General features: G+C 40.8%; 1 protein-coding gene and 1 long non-coding RNA gene across 3 annotated transcripts in view; one reads left to right on the top strand and one right to left on the bottom strand.

Annotated features, from left to right (window-relative positions):
- Positions 1 to 10,494, bottom strand: part of FBXL7 (F-box and leucine rich repeat protein 7) — a 161,299-nt gene extending 150,805 nt beyond the window's left edge. The window contains exon 1 of the mRNA XM_034411898.3: positions 8,164 to 10,494. Within this exon, the coding sequence (XP_034267789.1) occupies positions 8,164 to 8,200 (37 nt within the window). The 5' untranslated portion in view covers positions 8,201 to 10,494. The remainder of the gene's footprint in view (positions 1 to 8,163) is intronic.
- Positions 1,409 to 25,035, top strand: LOC117662464 (uncharacterized). 2 transcript variants are annotated; one of them, XR_004590414.3, is made up of 3 exons: positions 1,409 to 3,749; positions 12,351 to 12,437; positions 23,326 to 25,035. It is a non-coding gene; the product is annotated as an uncharacterized LOC117662464 (long non-coding RNA). The 2 variants fall into 2 exon arrangements; XR_015733249.1 differs by lacking the exon at positions 1,409 to 3,749 and having other exon boundaries at positions 12,292 to 12,437.
- The last annotated feature ends 1,390 nt before the right edge of the window (positions 25,036 to 26,425 follow it).

Here is a 26,425-nt window from a genome sequence, read left to right as displayed (position 1 = left end):
GTGAGCCCACTCAGTGTGGTTCGTAAATCAAAATTTATGGCCCAACATACTGCATTAATCCAACTAATCACAGTTTACCAAGCCACCCATAGTTAAGCTATGTTTGGACCCAGCCAATACAACCAGCTTGTTCTCCATGACAACCTGGAAGTAATATTTGAGGAAAATTTCCAGGGGGAATAAGTAATCTTATTTATCATGTTTTGATGGCAGTAATTTTTGATGGTAGCTGTTGTTTTACAAACAGAAAGGGATATTAATTGAATTAACTGAATTACTGGGATCCTCTTTTGTGCCACAGTGGAAACTCAAGCTGTCCAATTGATAAAGCTTTAGAACAGGGCTGTCAAACTTCCGGCCTCCGGGCCGAATGTGTCATGCACTGGCCATGCCCACGCCCGATTTAGTGAGGGGGGAAAAGTCCTGATTTGTCACATAACACCGTCATGACGATGTGAGTTTGACAACCCTGCTTTAGAAGGTAAATTGCAAAGCTATCTCATGGATAGTGGATCATGTAAAACAAGTTGTTTGGAGATCCAAATCCAATGCCACTGATTCTTCAGCACCTATGACCATAAGCAGAGGTTAGAATACAGATGAAGAGTTGAGGATTTACTCCAGTGTCCCTTTTTTATCATTTCATCCCTTCTTTGTCAAAGAGATTGTTCACTCCTACTTTTCTTTCCTGACACATATGTATAGAGAGTACATGTACCTTGATTCTTCTCCTGGTAGGATACAGCTGGTTAGCTGCTAGGCCAGGGGTCCTCAAACTGTGACCCGCAGGCCACATACAGCCCACCGAAGCCCTTAATCCAGCCCATGCAGGACAAGGCTGTCCCACCCACATTGCCCCACCCACCTGCTGGCCTCCACCCTTCGGCCGAGTATAGGACTTACCTTCACAAGCCCCGCAGGTTGGAACTGGAAGGTAAGGTCAACATTTTTGGCCTGCAGAGTGCTTCTGGAGGCAGGGGAGATTAAAAATGGGGGGCACGGATGTCCTAGGAGGCCAAAAATGGGCACGTTTTTGCCCTGCAGTATGCTTCTGAAGGCAGAGGTGAAAATGGGGCATGCGGATGCCCCGGGCCCGTTTTTGGCCTCCCCTGCCTCCAGAAGATAGACAGAGAGAGAGAGAGAGAGAAAGAAAGAAAGAGAAAGAGAGAAGAGAGAGACAGAGAAAGAGAAAGAGGGAGGGAAAGAGAGAGAGAGAGAACACAGAGAGGGAGAGAGAGAGAGAGAAAAAGAGAGAGAGAGAAAGAAAGATAGACAGAGAGAGGGAAATAGAGAGAGAACGAGAGAGAAAGAGAGGGAGAGGAGAGAGAGAGAGAGAGAGAGAGAGAGAGAGAGAGAGAGAGAGAGAGAGAGAGAGAGAGAGATGTTGATTGTAAGCTCCTTGGGGTTGAGAAGAATTGCTGCAAAAAATTGCTGAATTTCCTGAAGTGGACCACTAGCTCCTAAACAACTGAAAAAACGATCGAGTAAAAAGAAAAGTCAACCAAAAGAGCAACATGCAAACAAAAGCAAATGAAACACTCACAGGAGCAAAACAAGTTAAAGTTTAATTTGTGTGCATTGTTTAATGAACTGCTAAATTGGCCATGCCCACCTAGTCACAATACCTCCTAGCCATGCTCACCCAGTCACATGACCACCTACCCACGTCCACCCAGCCAGTCCAGGCCCACAACAGTCTGAGAGACTGTGAATTGGCCCCATTTAAAAAGTTTGAGGACCCCCTGTGCTAGGCTTTGCCAGTAATGTATTAGCTGTGGTTAAATATCCTTTCTCTTATAGCTATAGATTGTCTGCTTCACGAACAATTGTTTAGGTCAGATTCCTGCTTTCAGGAATACTCAAAGGCACAGACAGAAAGCTTCAACCTACAGCCTGTAGTCAGGATGATTCTGATATTTTGTGACTCAAATGTATTTACCTCTTTCATAATAATATCAATTTAGTAAACAGACATGTATGAAGGGAGAAAGTTAATTTCCTGAGGCAAGTTACCATTCAGTGAGCAACTACATAGAAGTATTTTGAGTATACAGTAGTCCTTGTCTTACAACAGTTTGTTTAATGACTGTTCAAAGTTACAATGGCTCTGAAAAAAATGACTTTTGAGTCATTTTTCACACTTACAACTGTTGCAGCATCCCCACGGTCACCTGATTAAAATTCAGATGTTTGGCAATGGACTCATATTTATGACGGTTGCAGTATTCCAGAATCATGTGATCCCATTTTGCAACCTTCTGGCAAGCAAAGTAAATGGGGAAGCCACTCACTTAACAACCATGCAACTAATTTATCAACTGCAGTGATTCACTTAACAACTGTGGCAAGAAAGGTCGCAAAGTGAGGCAAAATTCACTTAACACCTATCTTGCTTAACAACAGAAATTGGGGGCTCCATTGTAATCATAAGTCGAGGACTACCATTATTAGAATGGCTAAATGACACAGTTGATTTAAACATAATTTTTCTAATAATTATTTATGTCATGCCATAATTTATTTCCCAACCCAATACTTATTAGATGCACTGAACTATCACACCATTATTCCAATGTGGTCACTACAATTCTACACTAAAAGGATTCTATATGAGACAGACACAATACTACACATCTAAATGCAGGCTCGGAAAAAAATGTAAGTGGAATGAAATTGCAGAGGTAGCATTTAAAGAGAACAGCTGGAGCACATTAAACCCTGCCTCTCTCCTGCTTTGTCCCTGGGGTTGAAAAACTTGCCATTTAGTCAGGAAGCAGTTCTGTGCTATACCGTACAATACAGAATCTTAAACTATCAGAAACAAACTATAAAAGATGACATAGAATGCAGTTTGTACTTGCTCAAAACTCCAGAGCAAAGGTTGCTTTTTACCTGCTCTTCAATGTCTGCCATTAGAATATGATTAATACAAAAGTCCCAATGTATATTTCATAATACTACGAGGCAGGCACAAACTTCATACTTAGAACACACCAGCATCCAGAACTAACTTTGGAAATCTGCAAAGGTGAAGGCAGCTTTTAAGCTTATAAATGATGTCAAATTATCCTCCATTAGTGTCATTTTGCACACATGCCCTCATCTTTTATATAGCATATTAGGTCAAAACCATGTGATTTTAACCTACTTTTATATGTTCCTCTTCCTTTCTGCTAACTGTATTGATAGGTGTTGTTTTTTTTTAAATCATAGGCAGTGGTGGGCTGCTTCCGGTTCGGGCAAACCAGTAGTTGTGACCTGCCCACCCACCCCGGCGCTATGCATCCTATTTAGCTGCATTTTTTAAGCTGCGCGCATGCGTGCAAGCATGCACGTGAGCAAAGCGTACGCACAAGCTCACATTTTCGGTATTGGGGCAAACTGGGTATTAATTCATGTGCCGCCCACGTCTGATCATAGGTTAGTTTTTAAAAAATCTTCAAAGTTAAATAAGCATTGGCCTTTTTTAAATGAAGCTAAATGTCATGGTTGCATGTAACAATAAATCTCAAACTAGCCAATGAGGGAATGATGCCCTGCTGAGAGAAAGACAACTATGTACAGACCCAGTATGATGTCATGGGAAATGTGTTGTCTTCTAGGTGTCTGTATCCAGAATGTAGCAGAGAGGTTATTGACACTGTTCAAAGCCAATTCTTTCCTTTTGATTTATGAGTAGAAATCACAGACCAGAAGAAAGCATTACAAAAACCTGTGAGGTTTTAAGCAGGAAGAAACTCGGAAGAGAGGTAGGTTGGTTTTTTTAACAATACTTCCAGACAAAAGCCATGACACTACGAAAAAAAAACCAAAATCTTGAAAGTCAATAACTAGCTATGTAAGTACTACTATCCAGAAGAATTTGGATTCTGGGATGAACTATGTTGCCTTCATGAAGTTCACTTGGGAAGAGATGAGCTACAACTTATGAAGATAAGGAAAGAAATATTGGCAAGTGCCAATCTCATCAGGAGGGCATTAAACTAAAAGAAATGGGGAAGGGTGGCAAAAACCCATATCCAAATTTGTAGCCAAGGGTTAGAAAGCAGAACATAAAGGAAGAAAAAGGCCAAGTATGGGCTCAAGTGTTTGTAGGGAACTACAGACTAACTAGAAAACCCAGTTAGTGGTGCTACTCAAAACCTCAGATGTTTCTACACCAATACAAAGAGTATGGGGAATGAAACTCAAGAAAACGGATATGATACGATAGGTACCACTAAAATTTGGTGAGATGATACTCACCATTGTAAATATAAATTTAACAATCAGAACACAGAAATTTAATTGAAAGTGTCCAAGTATGAATACAATGAGAGCAGAGGTGGGTTTCACATAATTTAACCACCGGTTCGCCGCGCACCAAAAATGTGAGCATGCGCATGTGCAGACTTGCTTCGCTCGTACGCAGCCTTGGGGCAGCGAGCAGAGGCGGGGCAGGCCCAACCCCCTGCAGGTCGCTACTACCAGTTCACCAGAACCAGTCCAAACCAGCTGAATACCACCACTGAATGAGAGAAAAGCAATATAAACCTAGGAGTTTATAACAGACTGCCTGGGTAGGAGAAAGACATGGATGAAGGCGCATGCAATTAGCCTGGAATCACAGTTAGATTCAGAGGTGCAACAAATACTTGCTGTTTTCATTTGTCAGAAGATAGAAGAAAGAACAAGGGGGACTGCAGCTGGGGACCTAATCCTCACCAACAGAAATTAATTGGTTGAAGTAATAAAACAAGGGTCTTCAAACTTGGCAGCTTGGCAGCAAACTTTACCAGAAGCAAAGCTGGCTGGAGAATTCTGGGAGTTGAAGTCCACAAGTCTTAAAGCTGCCAAGTTTGAAGACCTCTGTAGTAAAAGTACCCTGTAGGAATGTGATTGTTTTGAATTTGTGACCCCCCAGAGGAGGAATCAGTGAGAAGACTCACAGCTTTACACCAGATTTCAAAAGAGTTGATTCTGATTATAGGTAATCCTCAATTTACGACCACAATTGAGCCCAAAATTTCTGTTGTTAAGTGAGACATTTGTTTTGTCGCTAAAGGTGATCACATGACCCCAGGACATAGCAATGGTCATATATATGAACCAGTTGCCAAGCATCTGAATTTTGATCAGATGATCATGGGGATGCTAGAAAGCTCATAACTGTGAAAAATGGTAATAAGTCACATTTTTCAGGGCCATTGCAACTTTAAATGGTCACTAAATGAACCATTGTAAGTCAAGGACTACTTGTAATTTTAAGGTAGCTTGGATCCAATGGCATTAAATCTTGAAGGATAAAATGGTAATCCTAAGAAACAAATTCCCACAAAAAGAAAAATGGGAGAAACTAGAGGCCAATGAGCATCCACGCTGAGTTCTCTAAAATGTTAAAGAGAAAAAAAGGTTATGCATGGAAATGGAAGGAGAAACACATAACCAGAGAAAAAGTCAAGACAGTCTCCAGAAATGGTAGGAACTATCAGAAAGGCTCCAGGTCAGAATGTGCTGAAGCTTGTGACAGCTATTAGAAACAACAAAGGGTTCTGTTGGTTGTTTAGAATCAAAAGGGAAGCCAAAAGGGGTGTGAGGAGAAAGTAGTGAATTGATATGAGCAATAGTGATGTTTTGGCTTTTATTTTGCCACTGCCTTCTTGCAGAAAGATTGGTCATTGTTATGTCACTGGGGGAAGGAGGGATTGCAGCTGAAGATATAGTGGATAAGCAAAAGGCAAGATAAAACTTAGCCAATTTGAACAGATTCAGATCTTTAATGCCACATCAACTACATTCTACCATTCTTGGTCTTCTTTGAGAATTCCCGGAGGACTGGTGAAGGAAGGAGCAGGATCCAGGAAACTACAAACCTGTCAACTTAATGTCTATATTAGGCAATGTTCTTGAACAGATTAGTAAATAGCATGTTTGTGAGCAGTTGGCTAGACATGCTCCAATTAACAGATGCCAGAATGAATTTGTTGCAGATTATATCTTTTTCTCAGATATAATTTTAGATCAGAGGAATGCCAAAGAAATCAGCTTACAAGGACTTTAGTAATCCCTTCACCTTAATAAAATGATAAAATATGGACTAGATCAGGAGTCTCCGATCTTGGCAACTTTAAGACTTGTGGACAACTTCCAGAATTCCTCAGCCAGTGCTTGCTGAGGAATTCTGGGAGTTGAAATCCACAAGTCTTAAAGTTGCCAAGGTTGGAGAGCCCTGGACTAGATCAGTGGTCCCAACCCCCGGGCTGTGGACCACTACCAGTCTGTGGCCTTTTAGAAACCGGACTGCACAAGTGGCAGGTAATTGAGCGAAGCTTCCTCTGTGCATGTGCAGGATCTAGGTTGCGCATGAAACCACCACCATCACCGCAGCCAGGGGAATATTGTCTTCCAAAAAATCAATCCCTGGTGCCAGAAAAGTTAAGGACCGCTGGACTAGATGATGCTACTGCTAGATGGATTCACAATTGACTGAATGCCTGTCCTCAGAGAATGCTAATGAATAGCTCCAGCTTCAGGGAAATACTGAATGGAGTGGCATAGGGCTTTGTCCTGGATCCAATGTGTTTAAAAAGTTTATCAATGTCTTGACTGAGGGAACTGAGACAATGCTTACAAAGTTTGCAAATGACACAAAACTGTAAGGGGTGGCTAATATTTTAGATGAAAGAGAAGAGTTAAAAAAAAAGTCTAGGCAGACTTGAGCAATGGGCTGAATGAATAGGATGGACTTTCAGAAGTGCTTCAGTTTAGTCATACCATGGTTTCTGATGCGGGTTTTTTTTTAATCTTCAATTAGACCAACAGTATTCTTTATCTGGGTTGAATTAATTAATACTAATGTGTTCCTTTATATTCTATTATACTGATCTGTGCTTCCTGATAAATGTGTGGGACAAATTGAGTTGTCAATGTTCTGTTGACATTTTTGGTTAGTGAAGTTAACAAATAATCACTTCTGGAAGAGACCCTCAGTATGAATGTGCCAGAAGGATTCATCTTTAGAATATACAATAAATTCTACATGATTCTTGATTAAGAGGGCAAATTCTTTGTGTGTCCAATCACACTTGGCCAATAAAAGAATTCTAATCTATTCTAAAACAAGGGAAAAAAAGGATATACAACAGACATCTACACCATTCACAAAACTCTCCCGTGACACCAGAGACATGCCTCTGCACAGTGTTATAAAGTGAGTAGTGATGGTGTTCTCATGTAAGTTCAACCTACTTATATATATCATTTATTTAGCCTCCCATATGGCATTTGGGCCAGGGAAGCTACATTGCTAATGCACTAATATACAGGGTAGTCCTCAATTTACAACCACAATCTAGTCCAAAATTTATGTCGTCAAGTGAGTTCTGGCCCATTTTACGACTTTTCTTGCCACATCTGTTAACTGAATCATTGCAGTTGTTAAGTTAGTAACACGGTTGTTCAGCGAATCTGGTTTCCCCATTGACTCTGCCTATCAGAAGGTCGCAAAAGGGGATCATGTGACACACACACACACACACACTGCAACCGGCATCATTGTGAGTCAGTTGTCAAGCATCGGAATGTAAATCGCAGGACCGTTGGGGATGCTGCAACAGTCACAAGTGTGAAAAACTGTCATAAGTCACTGTTTTCAGTGCCATTATAACTTCCAACTGTCATTAAGAGACCTGTTGCAAGTCGAAGACTACCTGTATACAATTCTTTCTTATTCAGCCTAAACAGCTCCTCGGCTCAAACTTTAACAAGACAGGCAAAAAAAAAAAAAAAAGCGCATTGTCCCATCCCGTCCCGCTCCGAAGCAAGGCGTGCCAAACCCCAATAAATTGTACTGCAAACATTTCGGAGAATTCCAACTTGGGTCCGTTGCAGCAACTTCTGAGCGACGACAAAACGGCAGATGCGCCAAGAGACTAAGAAAGGAAAACCGCAAACCCTGCCTTGAACTTTACAAGCTGCCGTCCCGGATCGCGGGCGTTGCAAGATGGGGGGGGGAGGTGACCTCCTCTCCCTCGCTGCTCCTAGCGGAGCGTCTGCAAACGCTCCCAGCCTCTTAGACGCGGCTGGAGTTGCGCCCGGCTGTCCGTCCCCAGGCAGGCGGCCGCACGCGCGATTCTCGCTCCCCGGTGAACATCCAGGGACCCGCCTCGGCGCAGCGGGACTTACCGTCACTGCCGTACTGCTTGCCATTGTTTGCGCCCATCCTGGAGGCTTCATGCTGTCGTCCTCCTCCTTCTCCCAATAGCCACCATGGCGAAGTCAAAAAGGTTTGGGGTTGGGCAGGAAGAAACAAAGGGAGTGGGAAAAGACCCCCCTCTCCCCCCAAAAGAAGACCACCAGTGGGGATAGGTGGGTGGGGGTCTTCTGTATCCTCTCAGATGCTCCTTTTCCTCTTAAGTTTCCCCCCTTCTGGCAAAGGACAGCGGAGCAAAACTTGACAAGCCGAAGCAACCGAGTCTCCCCAAAGAACGAGGAAAGCAAACAAGGGACGGTAGCTCGGGTGATAATCCGCGGGGAGGCTGCGGCAGCCCAAAGGCGGGAAGGAATAGAAGGCGAGGCGCGCTCGTTTCTGTAAAAAAGCTGGCGGAGGAATGGCAGCGGTCTCGACCAAGCGCTCCAACTTCGTTCGTGGTTCTCTTTCTTCCCGCCTCCCCCTGGTGGTCGAACCTCCTCTGAAAGTTACCGGATTCGTTCTTCTCTCCCACCCACCTACCCAGCCACCCCGCGCTCGAGTCCTGCGCCTCGGACTTTTTGTCACCGGGAGGCGCCTCCTCCCCGTGTCAATCAGCCCTTAAAGCGGGGCGCGAGCGGTCGGGCGCTGGCGCGCGCGCGCGCGCGAGTGAGAGAGAGAGAGAAAGAGCGAGCAGACAAAGCTGCTGCGATTAGAGACAAAGGATGTTCGTACAGATTTTGCAGTCTTCCAAGTTTCCCTTGATTACCGAGGTGATCCGTTCCAAGGGATGTTTCCAATCTCTCTCTCTCTCTCCCTCTCTGTCACCTTGTCTATCTGTCTCTCCCTCCCTCTCTCTCTCTGTCTCTCTCTCTCTCCATCCCTCCATCCCTCCCCCTCTCTCTCTCTCCTCCTCCTCAGGCCTGAGTGAGGTTTTTCAAGGAGGCTTGATATCATTTATGGAGACTTGGATGAACAGTTTGGTGAATTGATCCATGCGCTTTTCTAAATGCAGCCCTTCTAAATTGGAAACCTTGCACACTTAAGTCTAATTCAAAAGATTCTGCATGTGCCTAGGGCAGTGATGGTTAATCTTTTTGGTGCTGAGTGCCCAAAGAGTAAGCGTGCGCATGCACACGAGCGTGCCCAAACCGCCAAAATGCAATGTGAGCCCCTGCCCCATTCATGCATCCTGCCCCCCCATGCCCCATTTTGGCTTCCAGGTTGGGGCAAGTGGCTTTCCAGGCCCAAAATGGGTCGCGGGGGCACAGCGCGAGGCCCCTGCGCATCCCATTTTGGGCCTGGAAAGCCTGCACCAACTGGCACCCCCCACGTGCACATGGTCATCCCACGTATGCACCCCGCCCTCCCACATGTGTGACAGAGATCTGAAGACCAGCTGACCAGTGGGAAGCACACACGCATGCACAGTAGAGCTGGGCTGGGGCAACGGCTGGCTTGTCCGCAGAGAGGGCTCTGTGTGCCACCTGTGGCATGCGTGCCATAGGTTCGCCATCACGGGCCTAGGGTACTCTTTTCGACACTGCTGCAAATTGTCTGATATGTAGATTTGACACTATTCCCCCCTCCCCCTCAAGAAGACTTGAAACAGCTTTCAGAATAGAGTAGGGTTTTGCAAGTCCTGTGAATGTCTAATGCTGTTCACTTTCCTCTGCAACTCCTATTGCTGCTTCAGGCAGCGGTGGCCAGGGTCAAGGTGGGGCTATAAGAAGGACCTTCTGGAGCTGATTGGTAGGAAGTGGCTTGCCTTCTCAGGGGGAACCTTGTTGATATTTTGAGCTCACGTGTATGGTATTTAGTTGCTGTGTTACTAAATGATGTGAACGGTCTTGGTGGTGGCTGAAAGGGTTGCACTTTGGTTTGATGTCCTTGGAATCCAAAAGCCAGAGAAGGGAAGCCCAGGCTGTAACCCCCTCATCTGTTTTGTCAAATATTTTCAGTAAGGATAATTATGCATGACTAGCTTTTCCTGATTGCAGGTATGTGTAATTCTTTTAAAAATTTTAAATTTTGTATTGGTATGTGTTTTAGTTCTGGCTGTGCACCGCCCTGAGTCCACTAGGAGAAAGGTGGTATACAAATTGAATAAAATAAATAAATAAATAAATAAATGTGTTCTTCTAATTTCCTGATAACAATTGACAGTCCTTCAACCTGCAATGGCATGGCCACTGTGTTGATGCAAATGCCACAAGTATAGGTCCATATCAATCATTAAATTACACATCACTTTTTCTGGACTGGGTCTGGATGTTCATTGTTTCTTCCATGCAAGGTATTTCTCCAGATATGGACATCCAAGATATTTTTGGCAATAGGAAAAGCAGCAAAGCAGGGGAGATACCTAGTATGTAGCCTTCTCTTGAGGTGGAAGCAAGTGGCAATGTTGCAATGTCCCCCAACTGTTATTACTGTGGATATACAAAGTCTATACATCTCTGTTAAAAAGCCAGTTTTGGAGATGTAAAAAAAATCAGACCAAGAGAAATCAATTCAGAATGTTTTCCACCTTTAATATAACATATAAGGTATACAATTCAATTGAAAAGCAAACAAATATTTTAGAGAGGAAAATAATAAAAAAAATTAGGATAATTGTGAAATCTTATAAATAGGGATGTGGCTGTGTTCAGAATTAATAAATCATATTCAAACTCATAGTACATACACAGATGTCATCAATTAAAGTGACTCTGATCAAGCTCATATAGAGTTCAGCTTGTTCTAGTAGGATTTTCCTGATATTTATTCAGTTGCCTGAATTTCACATTTCAACACAACAACGACCCAAAGCATATCTCCAAATCAACAGAACAATGGCTTCCCCAGAATAATATTAAAGTTGGAGTGACCCAGCCAGAACCTGGAACAGAATCCAATTGAAAATCTGTAGGGTGTCCTGAAGAGGGCTGTGCACAGGAGATGCTCTTGCAATCTGACAGATTTGGAGCACTTTTGCAAGGGACAGCGGGCAAAGATTGCCAAGGCAAGATTATGCCATGCTGATAGCCTCCTACCCCAAACGATTGAATGCTGTCATAAAATCAAAAGGTGCTTTAACGAAGTCTTGGTTTAAGGGTGTGCATCTTTATGCGGCCATATTTGTCTAGTTTTTTATTGTTATTTTTCCCCCTATAGATTTCAGTTTGTTTTTCAATTGAATTCTACAGCCCATATGCTATATTAAAGGTGGAAAAAAAGTCTTTAGTCATTTATTTTGGTCTGACTTTTTTACATCCCCAAAACCTGGCATTTTAAGAGTGGCATATAGACTTTCTATATCCACTGTAGGAACAATTGGTCCACATGGAAAACAACGATTTTGGGCTCTATGTCACCCTTCTGTTGAACACAATCCTCATCAAGGTTTGGCAACAGGAGTTGCTGAAACACCGTTTTATAATCTGTCCAGATTCTGATTTCTGCTTGGATACATCTGGCATGCAGACCTTCCACTTTTTGGCTGTTGAAGCAGTGGGCACCATGTTTACAATACTATCTAGCTATCTAAATGGTGCATTGTACAAATTTCCTATTATTTTTATGTAGGGGGTCTGTCAGGCAGTTCATAGCAACTAGACAGAGATTCAACAACTTCCACAGGCAAGTTCCACAGTTATCCAGACGCATGCTACAACTTCTTAGAATATAGCTGCATTGGCAGACTGCCTACACCCAAGGAGATATCTCTGCAAAAGGTGGTAGGTTCCGAGGAGGAACTATGTTGGCTGCAATTTCCTTCTGCCCACTACTGAATGATGTACCATTTCAGTCTCTGGGGGAGTGAGCATGTTTGGACCGTGGTTCCATCACTGAAGTGCCTCAGTACCTTGTTCTTATGTGCTGCTGTTTGTGTTAAAGTTGTGCTTCAGGCATGGCAAGATTATCCTACTGCAGGATTATGTCACTAGATGCTTTCTCCAGGGGTCATGGTCTAGGGAGATGTGCCTTGTGTCTCATTCTGGTTGCTCTCATAGATGTATTGCTGTTCCTTCCTTCTTAAGTACTGTTGCTTGCTTCTTCCCTTCCCATTAAGTGCTACTTATGCAGATGGAACACATAAGACCCACCCTGTACCAGTTGATGTGAGTAGAAGCCTGGGGAGCCTTGCCTCCCTCCCATCCTGACTTCTCTTCTGTGTCACTGCTCTTTCCTTCTTCAGGACTGCTGCTTGCTGATCATTATTCCTCTTCTCCATCACCAGCTCCATGTAGGATAAACTGGAATGTTCTTTTGACATTGGCTATGGGTAAATGAGTCATTTCTATTAGTACAGATACAGTAGTAATATTATATAGTATATTCATATGTTGTTTCTCTGTCGGTGTTTGTGTAGGTCAAAAATGGTATTTGTCCATTGTTGACACTCATATCCATTCCCAGTAGCTACAGTTCACCCTCAATTCTAACTTCAATTCTCCCTCCCTCCCTCCCTCCCTCCCTCCCTCTCTCTCTCTCTCATACACACACACACACAGACACACACACGGGCACAGAATAGCTCTGTGCTGGACATGCGGAATTATTTGTCCCTTTTTCAGTTAGAGAAGAGGATCAAGAGAAAGTTATCAAGGAGACTCTTCATAAAGAGAAAAGGAGGAGGCTAAGCATGCATGCAGTTTCTATGATTTGGGAAGCCACTGACAATAAACTTGGCTAATGAGGCTTTGGGAAATGAGAAAGAATCTAACTTCCTTGGTTGTAAGCTACTGTTAGGACTTGGATTCTATGCATGTGGAACAGCAGAGTGACCCTGGAACGCTGGACAGTCTGAAGGCAGAATACTAGCCTTCCGTTCAAATATCCTATGTAGAGGTAACAACTATGGCTGATCGTCTAAGGACCACTATTAATTAACTGGTCTACAACAATTTATGGGACCCACCATCAGTACTGCCTTCTTCAGTCCATCACAGTGGGCAGCAAAGCAAGTAAGGGTGGTGGCCAATTCACTAGAGAAACACTATTTTCCTGTCCACAGTATTAATCAAATAGCCTTTCATTGACTGTGCCAAGTGTAGTCAGAGTCTACTTGGCATTGTTTGCCTTCCTGTCCAACATTACAATCTGTACTTTCTCTGCTGCTCTTTCCTGTTTGGGAAGGAGCATTATGCTTAGGATTGAGGCTGAGGCTAGCTGCAGCCACAGTAAAGATTCTACAAGGCTCCATAGGTTTTATCCAGGATACTCAGCTTCTTGTCCAAGACTATCTTTTGCCTCTTTTGTGGAACAGATTGTATATGTCCTTCACCAATGAAGACACAACTTCCCAGAAAAACTCTTCTTGGTGAGCGAGTGGCACACATGGCAGTATGATCCACATACCAAGAATATTTAGTGCATTTCCCATGGGTGGGAAAGGGAAGTTGATTGGCTTTCCAGATTTTAAGGAATTTCTGCCTTTAAGATCTTGCTGGTAGGTGATTTACTACTTCAATAACTAGAACATAACTTTTTTACCTGAGGTTCCACCAAATTGAGAAAGGCTGAGATAAGTTTAGAATTAAAGAAGCAAGCTTGTTTGTTTGGAGGAATGTTATGAATTGGTGTTGCCATAGACAGTTATGGGATAGATGCACATGACAGGAGAAAGACATTAAATTAGGCACTAGGAGACAATAGGTATGGATGTGACAGGGCAAAACGTTTGTGCTGTCCAACTCTGTCATTAATAGTGAATGCAAGGTGTGGGATGGGGGCACTGCTTTTCTATTTCTGTGACAAAAGGAGTTTGAATCATGACATTATGAGCCATGGTGGCGCAGTGTTTAGAATGCAGTAGCAGGCTACTTCTGCTGACTACCGGCTGCTTGCAGTTCGGCAGTTCGAATCTCACTGTCTGAAGGTTGACTCAGTCTTCCATCCTTCTGAGCAGGGGTGGGTTCTACTTACCTTTACTACCAGTTTACAGCGGGGCTGCTCACACATGCACGTGCTCTTCTGCGCAAGCACAGAAGCTTCTGTGCATGCGCAGAAGCGTTTTGATGACGTCGGGGTCGGTGGGCGGAGCCTCCCGCCAGTTATACTACTGGTTCTATAGAACCAGTGCGAACCAGGGGTAACCCACCACTGCTTCCGAGTTCAGTAAAATTAGGATCCAGATTTTTGGGGGCAATAGAGAGGGCTGTAAAGCTCTGTGTATATAAGTCTAAGTACTACTGTTTTTTTTGCAAGCCTCACCCTTTCCAGATTCATGGGGTTGGGTCTTCCAGCTTATAAAACTGAAAGCTGTCTTTTCCAGTTTTGGAAGTGGCCAATTTTGGATCAGGACATCAACTGGCAAGCCCCGTCCCATCTGGTTTTCTTGTGAGGGGTGGGACTTGTGCATTGTTGGCACATTGGAGCTCTTCCCTTTATACAGCAAGGCCTCTAGCTGTATCATACACAGAAATCTTTGCTCCTCTTGATTAAAACACTATCAACGCTGAACCATCAGCATTTACTGCTCCTATTGGTAATTTCTATCCTGCCGTAAGCATAATGCTGGCAAATTGTTCTGTTTTTGTTGACTATATATAGCCCCCTTTATGGACAAGGATCAGTGGATTTCTTTTACTTTGTTCCCCCCCCCCTTCCTACCAAATGTCACCAGATGGTTGCAAAGTATTAACCAATCTGTTTCCTTAATGTGGGTTCTTTAATAGATAGTTAGATCAACAGGCTTAACCATTTGACATCTGGGTTTCTTTAGTATGGGTTTTGCACTATCTCAAATATTACTGTCTAGAATAGTGCTGATCTGCAATTGCACTAAACCCATGTTCAGATAGTCATGTGATGGCTTGCTTAATGACCATGTCACCTAGCAACAGAATTCCCAATCCCAATCAGGGTTGTTAAATGAGGACTACCTATACTTTATTATGCGTCCATCGAAGTAGCATTCTTACCTAAATTCTGGGTTTTTTTACTCTACCAGAAAATCTGCCCATCACAGACATCAGACCCTTCTTGCTTTGTAGAGGCTCATTTTTCTCATTATAATTGCCTATTCCTCTCCAAGGAAAAACCTCAGTGGCCACTTGCCATGACTTGCCTTTCTGAACAATGAAGCAGATTTTGACAAGGAGAAAAGCCTTGTGAAAAATAATGGCAATGGTGGCAAGATGGAAAGTCTACTTGTGGAATGCATTGAGGACATCTTATACAAATGTCAGTCCTGTCTAGAGCCAATTCAGCATGACTTATGTCTACATATTTGTAGAATCTCAACAGATTTCCCTAATTATAGGCTCTAGGGTCATTTTCATGATCTCATGAATTCTTTGGTGTTTACAGGTACCCAGCAATAAACTACAATCATATTATGACTTAACATATTGTGCAATCCTAGTTTGTAGCTAGTATGAAAATACCAATTCCTACATTATGCATCAAACCCACTGTTTTCTTTCTGGATTTTCTTTTTAAGCTCCAGTCTACTTCGTTTTATATTTTCTAGTTAATTTATTGCTTTTTCCCCAGAGACAGTAGGAATATTTACTTCAGTTGCAGTGTACTAAATCAGGTCTGATGTTGACATGGCTTTATATATAGTAATGTTAATCATGGACATCATTGAAAATAATATGCAAGTTCTTGATACTACTGTCAGTTGTGGCAAAAAAAATGAGCAGGAGTTGAATTTTCTTGGTCTCTAGTTCTGGGTGATACTTCAAGTTGCAAACCCTATGTGTCTATATTATTGTTGTTGTTGTTCATCTCAGAATGTTAGCCAGATGTTTAAACTAGATTTGGCATTTTTATTCACCTGTTGAGTCCTTCCCAAGAACCTAGGATTGGCAGATATTGTTGTCTACCATGTCTCCAGGTACTGCCATGTCCACTATCCAGATTATTATTGTTTACAAATATATAATTGCCTGCATACAGCAATCTTTCCCCATCTGGTGTCCTTCAATTTTGTCAGGCCACAATTCCAGCAATCTCTTAACCAGCTTGATCTCCTCTTTTTCACCTCTGTGTTGTGACATGCCCAGAGTCCTGCTAAGTGAAGATGATAATGGGTAAAGTACATGCATGCATAGACCTTAGAGCACTGATGGGTAACCTTTTTGCTATTGCATGCCGAAAGTGGGAGGAATGCAGGGGATCATGTGTGCGCATGCCCACACCCATAATTCAATGTACCCCATCCCCCCAAACTCTCCCCACTTTTGGCACGCGATGGCACAGTGGGCCCGGTAGGCCTGTTTTTTGCCCTCTCCAGGCTCCAGAGCCTTTCTAGGAGCCTAGGGAGGGTGAAAATGGCCTTCCCCACCCTCCTGGAGGCCCTCCAGAGGCCAGAAACAACCTGTTTCCTGACTTCCAGTGGGCCCGAAAGGCCCGAAAATCAGCTGGCCAGTGCGTGCATGCGCGCCAGACCTGAGCTAAGGCAAAGCTCGCGTGCCCACCAATATGGCTCTGCGTGCCACCTGTGGCACGCTTGCCATAAGTTCGCCATCCCAGCCTTAGAGTAATATTGTTTTGTTGAATGCTTTAAATTATGTGAATGACCCCTACATGCGAAGACATCTGGTTAAGAAAGACTGGGAAAGAGCCATAGCTGTCTGTTTTCTAGTGTTAGCAGATTAGTGAATAGCAAGTTGGGAATTAGTAATGATAAAATGCAGAGAAAGGGATGCAAGAGATCTGGACTAGAAGAGGGAGGACAGAGCATGAAATTCCATTTGGAAGTAATCTTAGGAACAGTGAAGATGGAAGGTGGTTCATCCTTTATGAGGTAGTTTTTATTACATCAGAATACATACCAAGTTACAGAATTTGCACCTGTAATAAAAATGTGAAAGTCTCTATGCAATCACATTCCAAGTAATTTGAACAAAGCTGAACAACCGAGTTCTGAACCAAGTAGGTTTTGTTGCTGTGTATGATCAGACTGTCCACGTGGAATAAAGTAGCAATGGACTCAAGTCAGGTTTCTTTCCTGACAAACAGGCTGCAGTAATAAATAGTGGAAGCTGAGAATTATATTTCTCAAGGGCCAATTAAAAATAAATAAATATAAAACCACCTATTTAAATAAAGAGCAGGCAGACTGAGCTTTCACATAGTTAGCAGCTATAACGCAGACAATTATAATGACAGGCATGATTGACACGCAGACAGAGGTAGGATTAATCAAGCAGTTAATCCCATTGAAACCAGACATTTAATTAAAGCTTCTTCTGGCAGCTTTTGTCGAATCTCATCCGGCGGGTGGTTGGGGGTGGACTTTAAACATCCTCGCAGGAATCAACAGAATTATAGGCACACAATGACCCTCATTAATAAGCCCCCTGATAAATTAGAAGACAGATTTCTTTGGGAGAGCTGCAGAGAAAATACGCAAGTGTGTAAGAGCCAAGATTATAACAATTTTGGGCGAAATTCCCAATCATCAATTTAAACAAAAAAATCGCTTTTGTAGCCAAGCTGGTGGTCTAGTTTCAGATTTCTGCTTTTAATTTAGCTTTTGATTTTCCGTTTTTTGATTTTTATCATCTCTTTATCCCCCATCACAAGGCCTTGGTAACCATACACTTTTAAAATCTACAATATGTTTTAGAAATCTTGGTCTCAGTTTAATATCTGTGTCTGCATCATTTCAAATAGAATTGTCTCATTTATCTTGGATGACCCAAGTTTCTTTCCTGAAGAGGTCTCATAAAGTTCACTTATAAAGATGTCATAATTTTAACAAGTTTAATTTTTCCAGCTTCAAAATAGGGAATGAATAAGTTCACAAACCATGTTTACACACTCCACTAAGTCATGGTTTGTTTAATTATGCATTGTTAACCAAGCCATGCTTACCTTATTCATACATCAGTTGAGCCATAAACCATGCTTTATAATCCTATACGGCTGGATTTATATACTGTATCTTTGTTAAGCTAAAGCCAAATAAACCACAAATGTTGTAGTGGAATATGTGAGCAAGCCTTTCTTTGTTTAGAAGGAATATTTTCAATTAGTAGTGCAGTTAAATCTCAAGATGAAGAATCTCATTTAAATATTCTGTCCATCCTGCTGATGGTAGAATTTTCTGTTTTAGGATATCTTTCCCTATAATGCATATTCATCACTGGGGTGTACTCCTTATGAGAAAAATACTGAGAAAGATGGGCAGGGGGAAGGAAGAATTTATTAATTGCTCAATATTGAACCTGGGGTTCTTCTGTACAAATACCTGCATTATTGACAAATTACAATTCCTCTCAGTTAAAGATTTAACTAGATTGTCAGTGCTGTCAGTCTACATACTGATCATTATGTTATTTCCCCCAAATTCAGTCAATTGCATTTCCCCAATAATCTTCTCTATTGCATTAAAGTGCTACCAATGTAATAGGTACAGTATTCACACCAAACACATTCTTTTTTTTTTTTTTTTGCATTAATCATAATGAGTTATTATCTACGTATTACCTGCCAACACTAGAAATTAATATAAAGTCATGGGCCAAAATGTTACAGACCCATACAGAGATGTTATTAATCCTGGCATCTATCTAACATTACAAGGGATCAATAACTTACAGGGGGCAAAGTAAACTGTTTGGCAATTTCATTTGCCTAGAATTAGTTCTTTACTCATTGCATGTGGTTTGGCAATTGGTTATTTGCAAGTATACATTACAGTGGCATATTAAATAATTTTTATTCTACTGATTTATTTGCTGGCACAGCAAATCTCATTGCTGTGGTACAGTTTACATTTGAAAACAATAGATATAAATCTCAGGAACTCCTGAGATTTATAGTGTCTTGTTAACCCCTTAAATACACTTTGACTTTATTCCACACTAAAGTATCTGGACATTTATGCTATTCTAATGGAATATTTAATAACAAGGATTTTTCCCCAGGATAGGACTTGCTACAGCTGGTCAATTGCAGGACCGCACAAAGACAACATGCTAAACATATTGACATGCTCTTGTTTGGAATATAGTTTTGTTTAAAAAAAATTAAAAAGAAAATAGAAACTAATATAAATTAGCATAAAATAAGAAAAAAAAATCAAAGGAAGCTAAAAGTGCAAGAAAGGGAAAAAAGTAGAAGAAAAATAAAAAGGAAAGAAAACTGATAAAAAGAGTGGCCTCTGATTTTGTTACAGCAGTTATAAGTACAAGGATAAGTTTACCTAGTTCTCTAAAGTTGCAACATCTCTCTCTTTTTTCTATAACTTATGCTATCTCGTTATCAAAACCAAATATCTTAAATTAATTTTTTATGTTATCTGCTAAAACTCTATAAGGACTTTTCCAGTCAGCAATAAATGTAGACATTATCTTTTCTCTAATTAAAGAAGTCAATTTGGCCATCTCAACAGGTTCCATTATCTTCATCAACCATCCTCCATTGTAGGTATTGTCAAATCTTTCCATTTTGTGCATGCAATAATCTTGCTGTAGTTACCATATACAAAAATGAAGTTTCATTGCTTTTCTTCAAACTGTTTGTCCATTAGTCTCAAAAGAATGACCTCTGATCTCAACTGTACATTAATCTTTAAAATCCTCTGAATCAGTGCAGGTATTTGAATCCAAAATTTTGGACACATTGCTACCAAGCATGGTAAAGTGTCCCTTCTTTGTTGTTCACATTTCCAATGTGTATTTGAAGTGCCTTTATACATTCCAGACAACTTCTCTGGTATATCATTTTCTAAAAATTCTTTTTAAGATTATAACATAGTATAAATTTCAAGCTTCTCAAAGGTGTTTTCCCCTTTGTTCTATCTGTATATTATAACCAAAATTTTAGTCTACTTTATCATATAACTTTTCTCTTGTTCTTCTGTTTCAAATTTGACTTTTTGTATCATAGATACCCATTCTTCCCAAGTCCCACATCCTTCTAATGTCAAAAGCCTTCTATTTTTTAATAGCCTCCATCTAAACCAGGGGTCTGCAACCTTAAGCACTCAAAGAGCCATTTGAACCCGTTTCCCACAGAAAAGAAAACACCAGGAGCCACAAAACCTGGGTGGGCATGGCCAACTCGATGTCGCTCACTTCCACCAGTCACATGACCCACTAGCCACGCCTACCCAGCCGGTCATTAGGGCAGAGAACCAGTTGTTAAAAAACACTGGGAACCACAAAACCCTTTTGACATATCTCTCTCTCCCCCCTCCCCATCTCTCTCCCTCTCTCTCTGCATCTCTATGTCTCCCTCTCTCCCCCTCTCTCCGTATCTCTCAGTTTCTGCCCTGGCCACTTCTCCATCTCCCTCTGTCACCCTTATCTTCCCAGGCGAGGAGTGACTGGGAGGGGAGGGCGAGGGGTGGGGCCAGTCAGTGGTGGGATGTGAGCCACAGCAGAAGGGCCCAAAGAGGTCTCTGGAGCCGCAGGTTGCTGACCTCTGATCTAAACCAAACAGCAAGCTGCAAAATACAATTTCAAACCAAGTAAACCCAATTCTCTTTTTTCCTTTCCATCCCATATTACCTTAAACTTTAACCTGTGTTTTTCCCCCTGCCACATAAATTTAGACAAATCCTTTTGCCATGTTTAACTGATGCAACAAGAACATCATTGTAGGCAGGACATTCATTTTTATCACAGAAATGCTTCCCAGAGGTGAAAATTGTAGCTTACTCCATTTTAACTTATCTTTTTTAAAAAACTTCATTCCGTGACTTAACATTTTGAAATAATATACAATTCACATTGTCAGATTTTTTTTTCAATCTTAAAACCTGTTTTATTCATCAATTCTTCTTGATAGCCTATTTTCTTTCCTTTTTCTTTGTTAACATCTTCATTTCCTGTTTGTTGATCTTGAAATCTGGTAAGGCACAAAATTGTTTTAAATTTCCTATTAGTTTCAATTTCCTTTAAAAGATCTCATTTTGTCTTATATTTTCAAGAACCAAAATAAACATGATACAGTGGGAATTGCCATCTTCTCACTTTTTGTACCTAAAAGCTTGTTTTTCATTATGTTGCTCAAAATATTCCAAAATTCACATTAATCCTCATTGAATATAGTCAATGTTGCTGGGAAGTTGTGAGCACAAGGAACTATTTTTATTTTTCACATGAGTCACTCTTGGCTCAGAAACTAAGAAGAACTGGGCCAGGTTACTACTTGGTCAGAAAGCCATATCCATTGCATTTTTATCCCACTTTTCCTTCAAAGAGGCCTACTCTGACAATATAGGAACAGAGCTGTGATAATCTATGTAGCAAAAAAAAAGAAAGAAAAGAAAAAGGAAAGAGAGTAAAAGGAAGGAGTCTGATAACATCTTTTCCAACTAATGCATTTTACAAAAAGGTATAAGATTTATTGATATACTTACTTACATACTTACATACTTTTACTTACTTATTTACTTACTTGCTTACTTACTTATAAAATTTATAGGCTGCCCACTTTATCTCAAAGTAACTCTGGTGACTTGCAGTCATAAAAGATAAAAGCTATATAAACTAAAAACATAAATAAGTTAATTCAACAGCCAAACACTCTGCCCTAATTAAAAATGGGGAAGGCTGGAACAGGAGGGGGAGTGAAGTGGGATCTGTTGCCAATCGATCAACCACCTTCATTGTGATGCACCCCCATTGGAGCCCCAAGCTAACTGGCAGAACTAGGTCTTTAGGCTCTTCCAGAAGGTCAGGAGGGTTTTGTTTTTTTTTTAATTTGATTTATATGCCGCCCTTCTCCGGAGACTCAGGGCGGCTTACAGTGCGTTAAGCAATAGCCTTCATACTTTTTGTATATTTATACAAAGTCAGCTTATTGCCCCCACAAACTGGGTCCTCATTTAACCTACCTTAGAAAGGATGGAAGGCTGAGTCAACCTTGAGCCTTGGAGAGATTCGAACCAGCAGTAAATTGCAGGCAGCTGTGTTAATAACAGGGTGCTTTAAACCACTGTAGTACCAAGACTCTTTTGAAACGAACCTCACTTGGGTGGGGGGGCGGGGGTGTAAGATGTTCCAGAGGGCAGGTGCAACAACAGAGAAGGCTCTTCTGGCTCCAGCCAGTTGGAATAATCAGGCTGAAGGGGCCCACAGCATGCCTCCTCTATCAGTAGGGGTGGGGCATAGGTGGGATGGGCCAATCCAGTGGAATGAGACAATTCTTCAAGTAGCTTGGATACATACAATGAAGGGCTTTAAAGATGATTACCAACACCTTGAATTGCACCCAGAAGTACACTGACAGCCAATGCAACTCACAAAGTACTGGTGTTACATGGTCCATTCTTGGGACACCAAAAACTGCCTATACTGTTACACTCTGCACTAGCTGTGGTTCAAATGCTCTTCAAGGATAGACTCATGTAGAGCACGTTGCAGTGGGCCCTGAATGATTGAATGTAGGGACTCCTGCTCCAGGAAAGGCTACAACTAGCACACAACCCAAAGTTGTACAAATGCTCTCCTCTTTGAGCAGGAGTCATGAGTCCAGGAGAACCCCCAAGTTGTGGGACCAGATCTGTCTGGGATAGTGTAATCCCATCTAGAATTAAAGATGACAAAGTTTTGGATCTGGAGGGGTCTATGCACCCAAAATCATTTTGTCTTGCCAGGGTTCAGTCAAACCTGTTGCGCCATCCAGGCTCCCAAAGCTTCCAGGCACTGCAAGAGGGAAGTAACAGCAATACTTGGGTCCCCAGGGGTGGAAATACAAAGCTGGGCATCATCAGCCTACAGCAGATACCTTAGTCCATAGTGACAGATGACCTCACCCAGCAGCTTTCATAAGCTACATTTGAAGTGAGTCGCAGTTCGTAAAAGTTTGTGCTTTTGAATAAAATTTGTTAGTGAGAAATGGTGTTCTCAAACTCCTATTTTTTTAACTGTAACAATTTCCATGACAATTGTCTGAAGTCCACAAAATAAGATGGAACAATCATTCATATTAGATCAATCACTCTTGCCTAAAGTTCAGCCTCTCTGTGTAATGATTTATGACCCACAAAAATCTCATCACTCAAGAGAACATAGTCTGCAAATAAATAGCTGTATTGTTGATGGGCCCTATCAAAATATAAAACATACTACCTAAAATATTTAATGTTATTAAATATTTAATCAAATATTGAATACTTAATTAAATACTAAATAACAAAATATATTAAACCTTTAATTAAACATATACTAACATTTAGAATTTCTGTCACTCTCTTTCCTCAGAAAACCTACGGCAGATGACAATAGATAGCTGAGCCACAGTAGGTCTCAGGAAAGCTAGGCAAGTAGCATCTGGATGAAACTTGAATGGGTGACAACGAGGAAATCCCAGACAAGCTGGAAAGTTGAAATTGCATCGCAAAAGAAGGCAGTGCCAAACCACTTCCATGCTGTTGCCAAGAAAATTGCACGGATGTGTTGATGAACTGGCTAGGAAAAAGTGTTTACCAAAATAAGTATTTGGTTCTGGGAATTTACAAGAAGCGTTGAAATTATATAACAACAAAAACCACATTGCTTCTGCACTCGATATCGAACCCACACTCCCACATCATTTAAACTGTGTATCAGGTTCGGGGGGTGGGGGGAGGATGAGAAGAGCTCCAATTCAAAATTAGTTTATAACATATGCATGTCCATTCTTGGTTTAGTTTGTATGGTTTGTTTTTAAGTCTGAGAACTATCAACTGAGTAATCTCAAAGCTCATTTCCATGATGTGGTTTCACTGCTCACTATTGCAAAGCATGTTTTAAAAGTCCTCCAGCACTTGGATGTCTGATCTCATTGAAAGGCCTTGAAATGATTTAGTTTTCAGCACTTTTTTTTTAAAAAAAGATGTCCTTGGATTTTGTTAGTATGTTTAATTTTTTCCCAGCTGTAAATTATTATTTTAGAAAATCTAATCCAAAAGTATTGGAAAAGAAAACTTAGCTTCGCTTTTTGCATTGGCTGCATGTTTCCCTGACACGAAGTGCATATTATTTCTATTTAAAGAATATTCCCTTCTTTTCTTTTGTATGTACTACTCATCTATGAATATCATGATCAGCTTTAAAATGACCCACTGGTGAATATTTCCATTTGCACCTGTTGGTTCCTCACCTGACTGGTGCAGCTAAAAGACAGTCATTCTACCATAATGTCTGCGGAAAGCTCTATTGTTTGTTTGAGTTGTATAAATTGTGATCTCAGAAGCACATTCAGATCCGCAATGTCATAGGTGGGGCCCCTTCAAAGATTATTTCCAAACTAATTTTTGAGATAATAGAAATGGAAAGTTATTGAATAATTATAGTAATTGTATTTAAGTAGATTCAATGTGAATGAGAAATAAATATTAAATTTTTTTGTCTTATTCTTGCCCACTTTTTAGACTGAGGTCTCTGGCATGGATGTAAAAGGCCAGGTATGGTTTAATACCTCAGCCCATCCCCAGGTTGTATAGTCTGGTTTTAAGTATGTACATTTGTTAGCAGAATTAGAAGATGATAATGAAGAGGACATCCAACCTTAAGCCAAAGTATAGATCCCTGTTTCATATCTATGTCATTTAAGGAGAGTAGCCTGCAGGTTTGAGTGGATATTTTCAGTGACAAACCATTAACAATTAATCAATAAGATATAATATCTGAATGGATCAGGTCAAATGTCTAGAAAACAATTATTTTGGAGTTTTTGATGCTTTCTGCGCTTGGTTGGCTGGCAGATGTTTTGTTACCTGATTAGATAACATTATAAACGAAAACTAACCTCAGAGAGCACCAAAGACTCCAGTTCAACCCTGAACAATGTATATTTTCTATTGGAACAATTACTTTTTGTATTTTATGATATTTTGTTATGGACCTTTAATACTTAAGCATAATGAATTACAATAATATTGTATGTCAATATTATGGAAATTAAATGCCAATAAAATATTCTTTAATTTTGAGCTCCAGTAAGAAAAAAATATATTATATTTTTCCCTATCTCAGTATGCAAATGAAGTTTTATCCGATCATTATTTTTATTATGTTATAGAATCCACTAAGACAGGGCTGTCAAACTCCAAGCCTATGGGCCAGATGTGTCACATGCTGGCCATGCCCACACCCAGTTTTGCGAAGGGGGGAAAAGTCCCAATATGTCATGTGACACAGCCATGACGATGTGAATTTGACACCCCTGGCCTGCACTAAGAAATACATCTAATGGGGTTTCTACATTCAAGCATATAGGACTACAAACACAGTTTCCAAATAACTGTTATATATTTCATACTTTCTGATTAGCTTATTGGTTTCTTTTTACACAGAGGAATATCTCAGTGTGTCTAAAAGAAAATAATTGATTTTGATAGTTGGTTTGGAAATAAAATTGGGATTTTATTTTGCAATTAGGAATAATTAGGAATTAAGGATAATCAGTGTAGATTTTAGAGATTACAGAATCTAATTATTCAAATGCAAGTGAACTAATTCAAGACTAACTAATTTAATCTTTAAAGACTAGCTGACTATGCATATAAAAAAATAGAAAATTGTGATCTACATGCTGCATTTAGCCCTCTCTTTCCCAGCACTATAATTTAAAAGTATAATTTTTGCCAAATATATTCGTAATTCCACTCTAACAGTTGGTTAACATTTATTTTAATTAACATGAATCTGATGTCAAATTAATTAAAATAAAGCATAAAAGTCTTAAATCTAGTTTAAAAACATTTTCTAGAGATTAAGGTACATTGAAATTGGTGGGATTTCTTAGTATATGTTCAGAAATTCAAAAATAGATGGTAATAATCAAGGGTAACAATAATAACAACAACAATGGTATGATCTTCAAATATTAATGATTTTGTTTCAGCAGCTAGATCAGGAACTGCTGGGAAAGGGGAAACAAGGTGGGTTGTGAATAGGAGGAAACGCTAACCTAGCCAGTGCAAGGAGGCTGCTTGGCCACCAAACAAGATGGTGCTACCAGTTCCATAGAAATTAGGTAACTGATATTTTAAATATGTTTGAAAGTACCAAGCAATAAGGTGACAGAGGTTTCCGAGCTGGACTTGCTGAGTAGGTTGAGGTTTTCATGGAAAAAAAGACCATTTTAAAGAGTTTATCAAACCTGTACTATTCAAACCTGTTACAGCATCATTTCAGATCATTATTTTCTGCTTCAAGCAGTATGTGTGGAAATTGTAGCTGTCCTATATCCTATACCAGTGATGGCAAACCTTTTTGCTGCCATGTGCCAAAAGTTGGGGAAGCGCGGAGGGGTTGCACACGCACGTGTGCCCTCACCCATAATTCAATGTGTCCTGCCCCCCACGCATGCACACGC

Source organism: Pantherophis guttatus, chromosome 3, assembly GCF_059756535.1.
Source record: "Pantherophis guttatus breed Tessera chromosome 3, ASM5975653v1, whole genome shotgun sequence".
Taxonomy (NCBI): Eukaryota; Metazoa; Chordata; class Lepidosauria; order Squamata; family Colubridae; genus Pantherophis; species Pantherophis guttatus.
The sequence above is the reverse complement of the archived record's forward strand: the minus strand, read 5'-3'. Positions and strand labels throughout refer to the sequence as shown.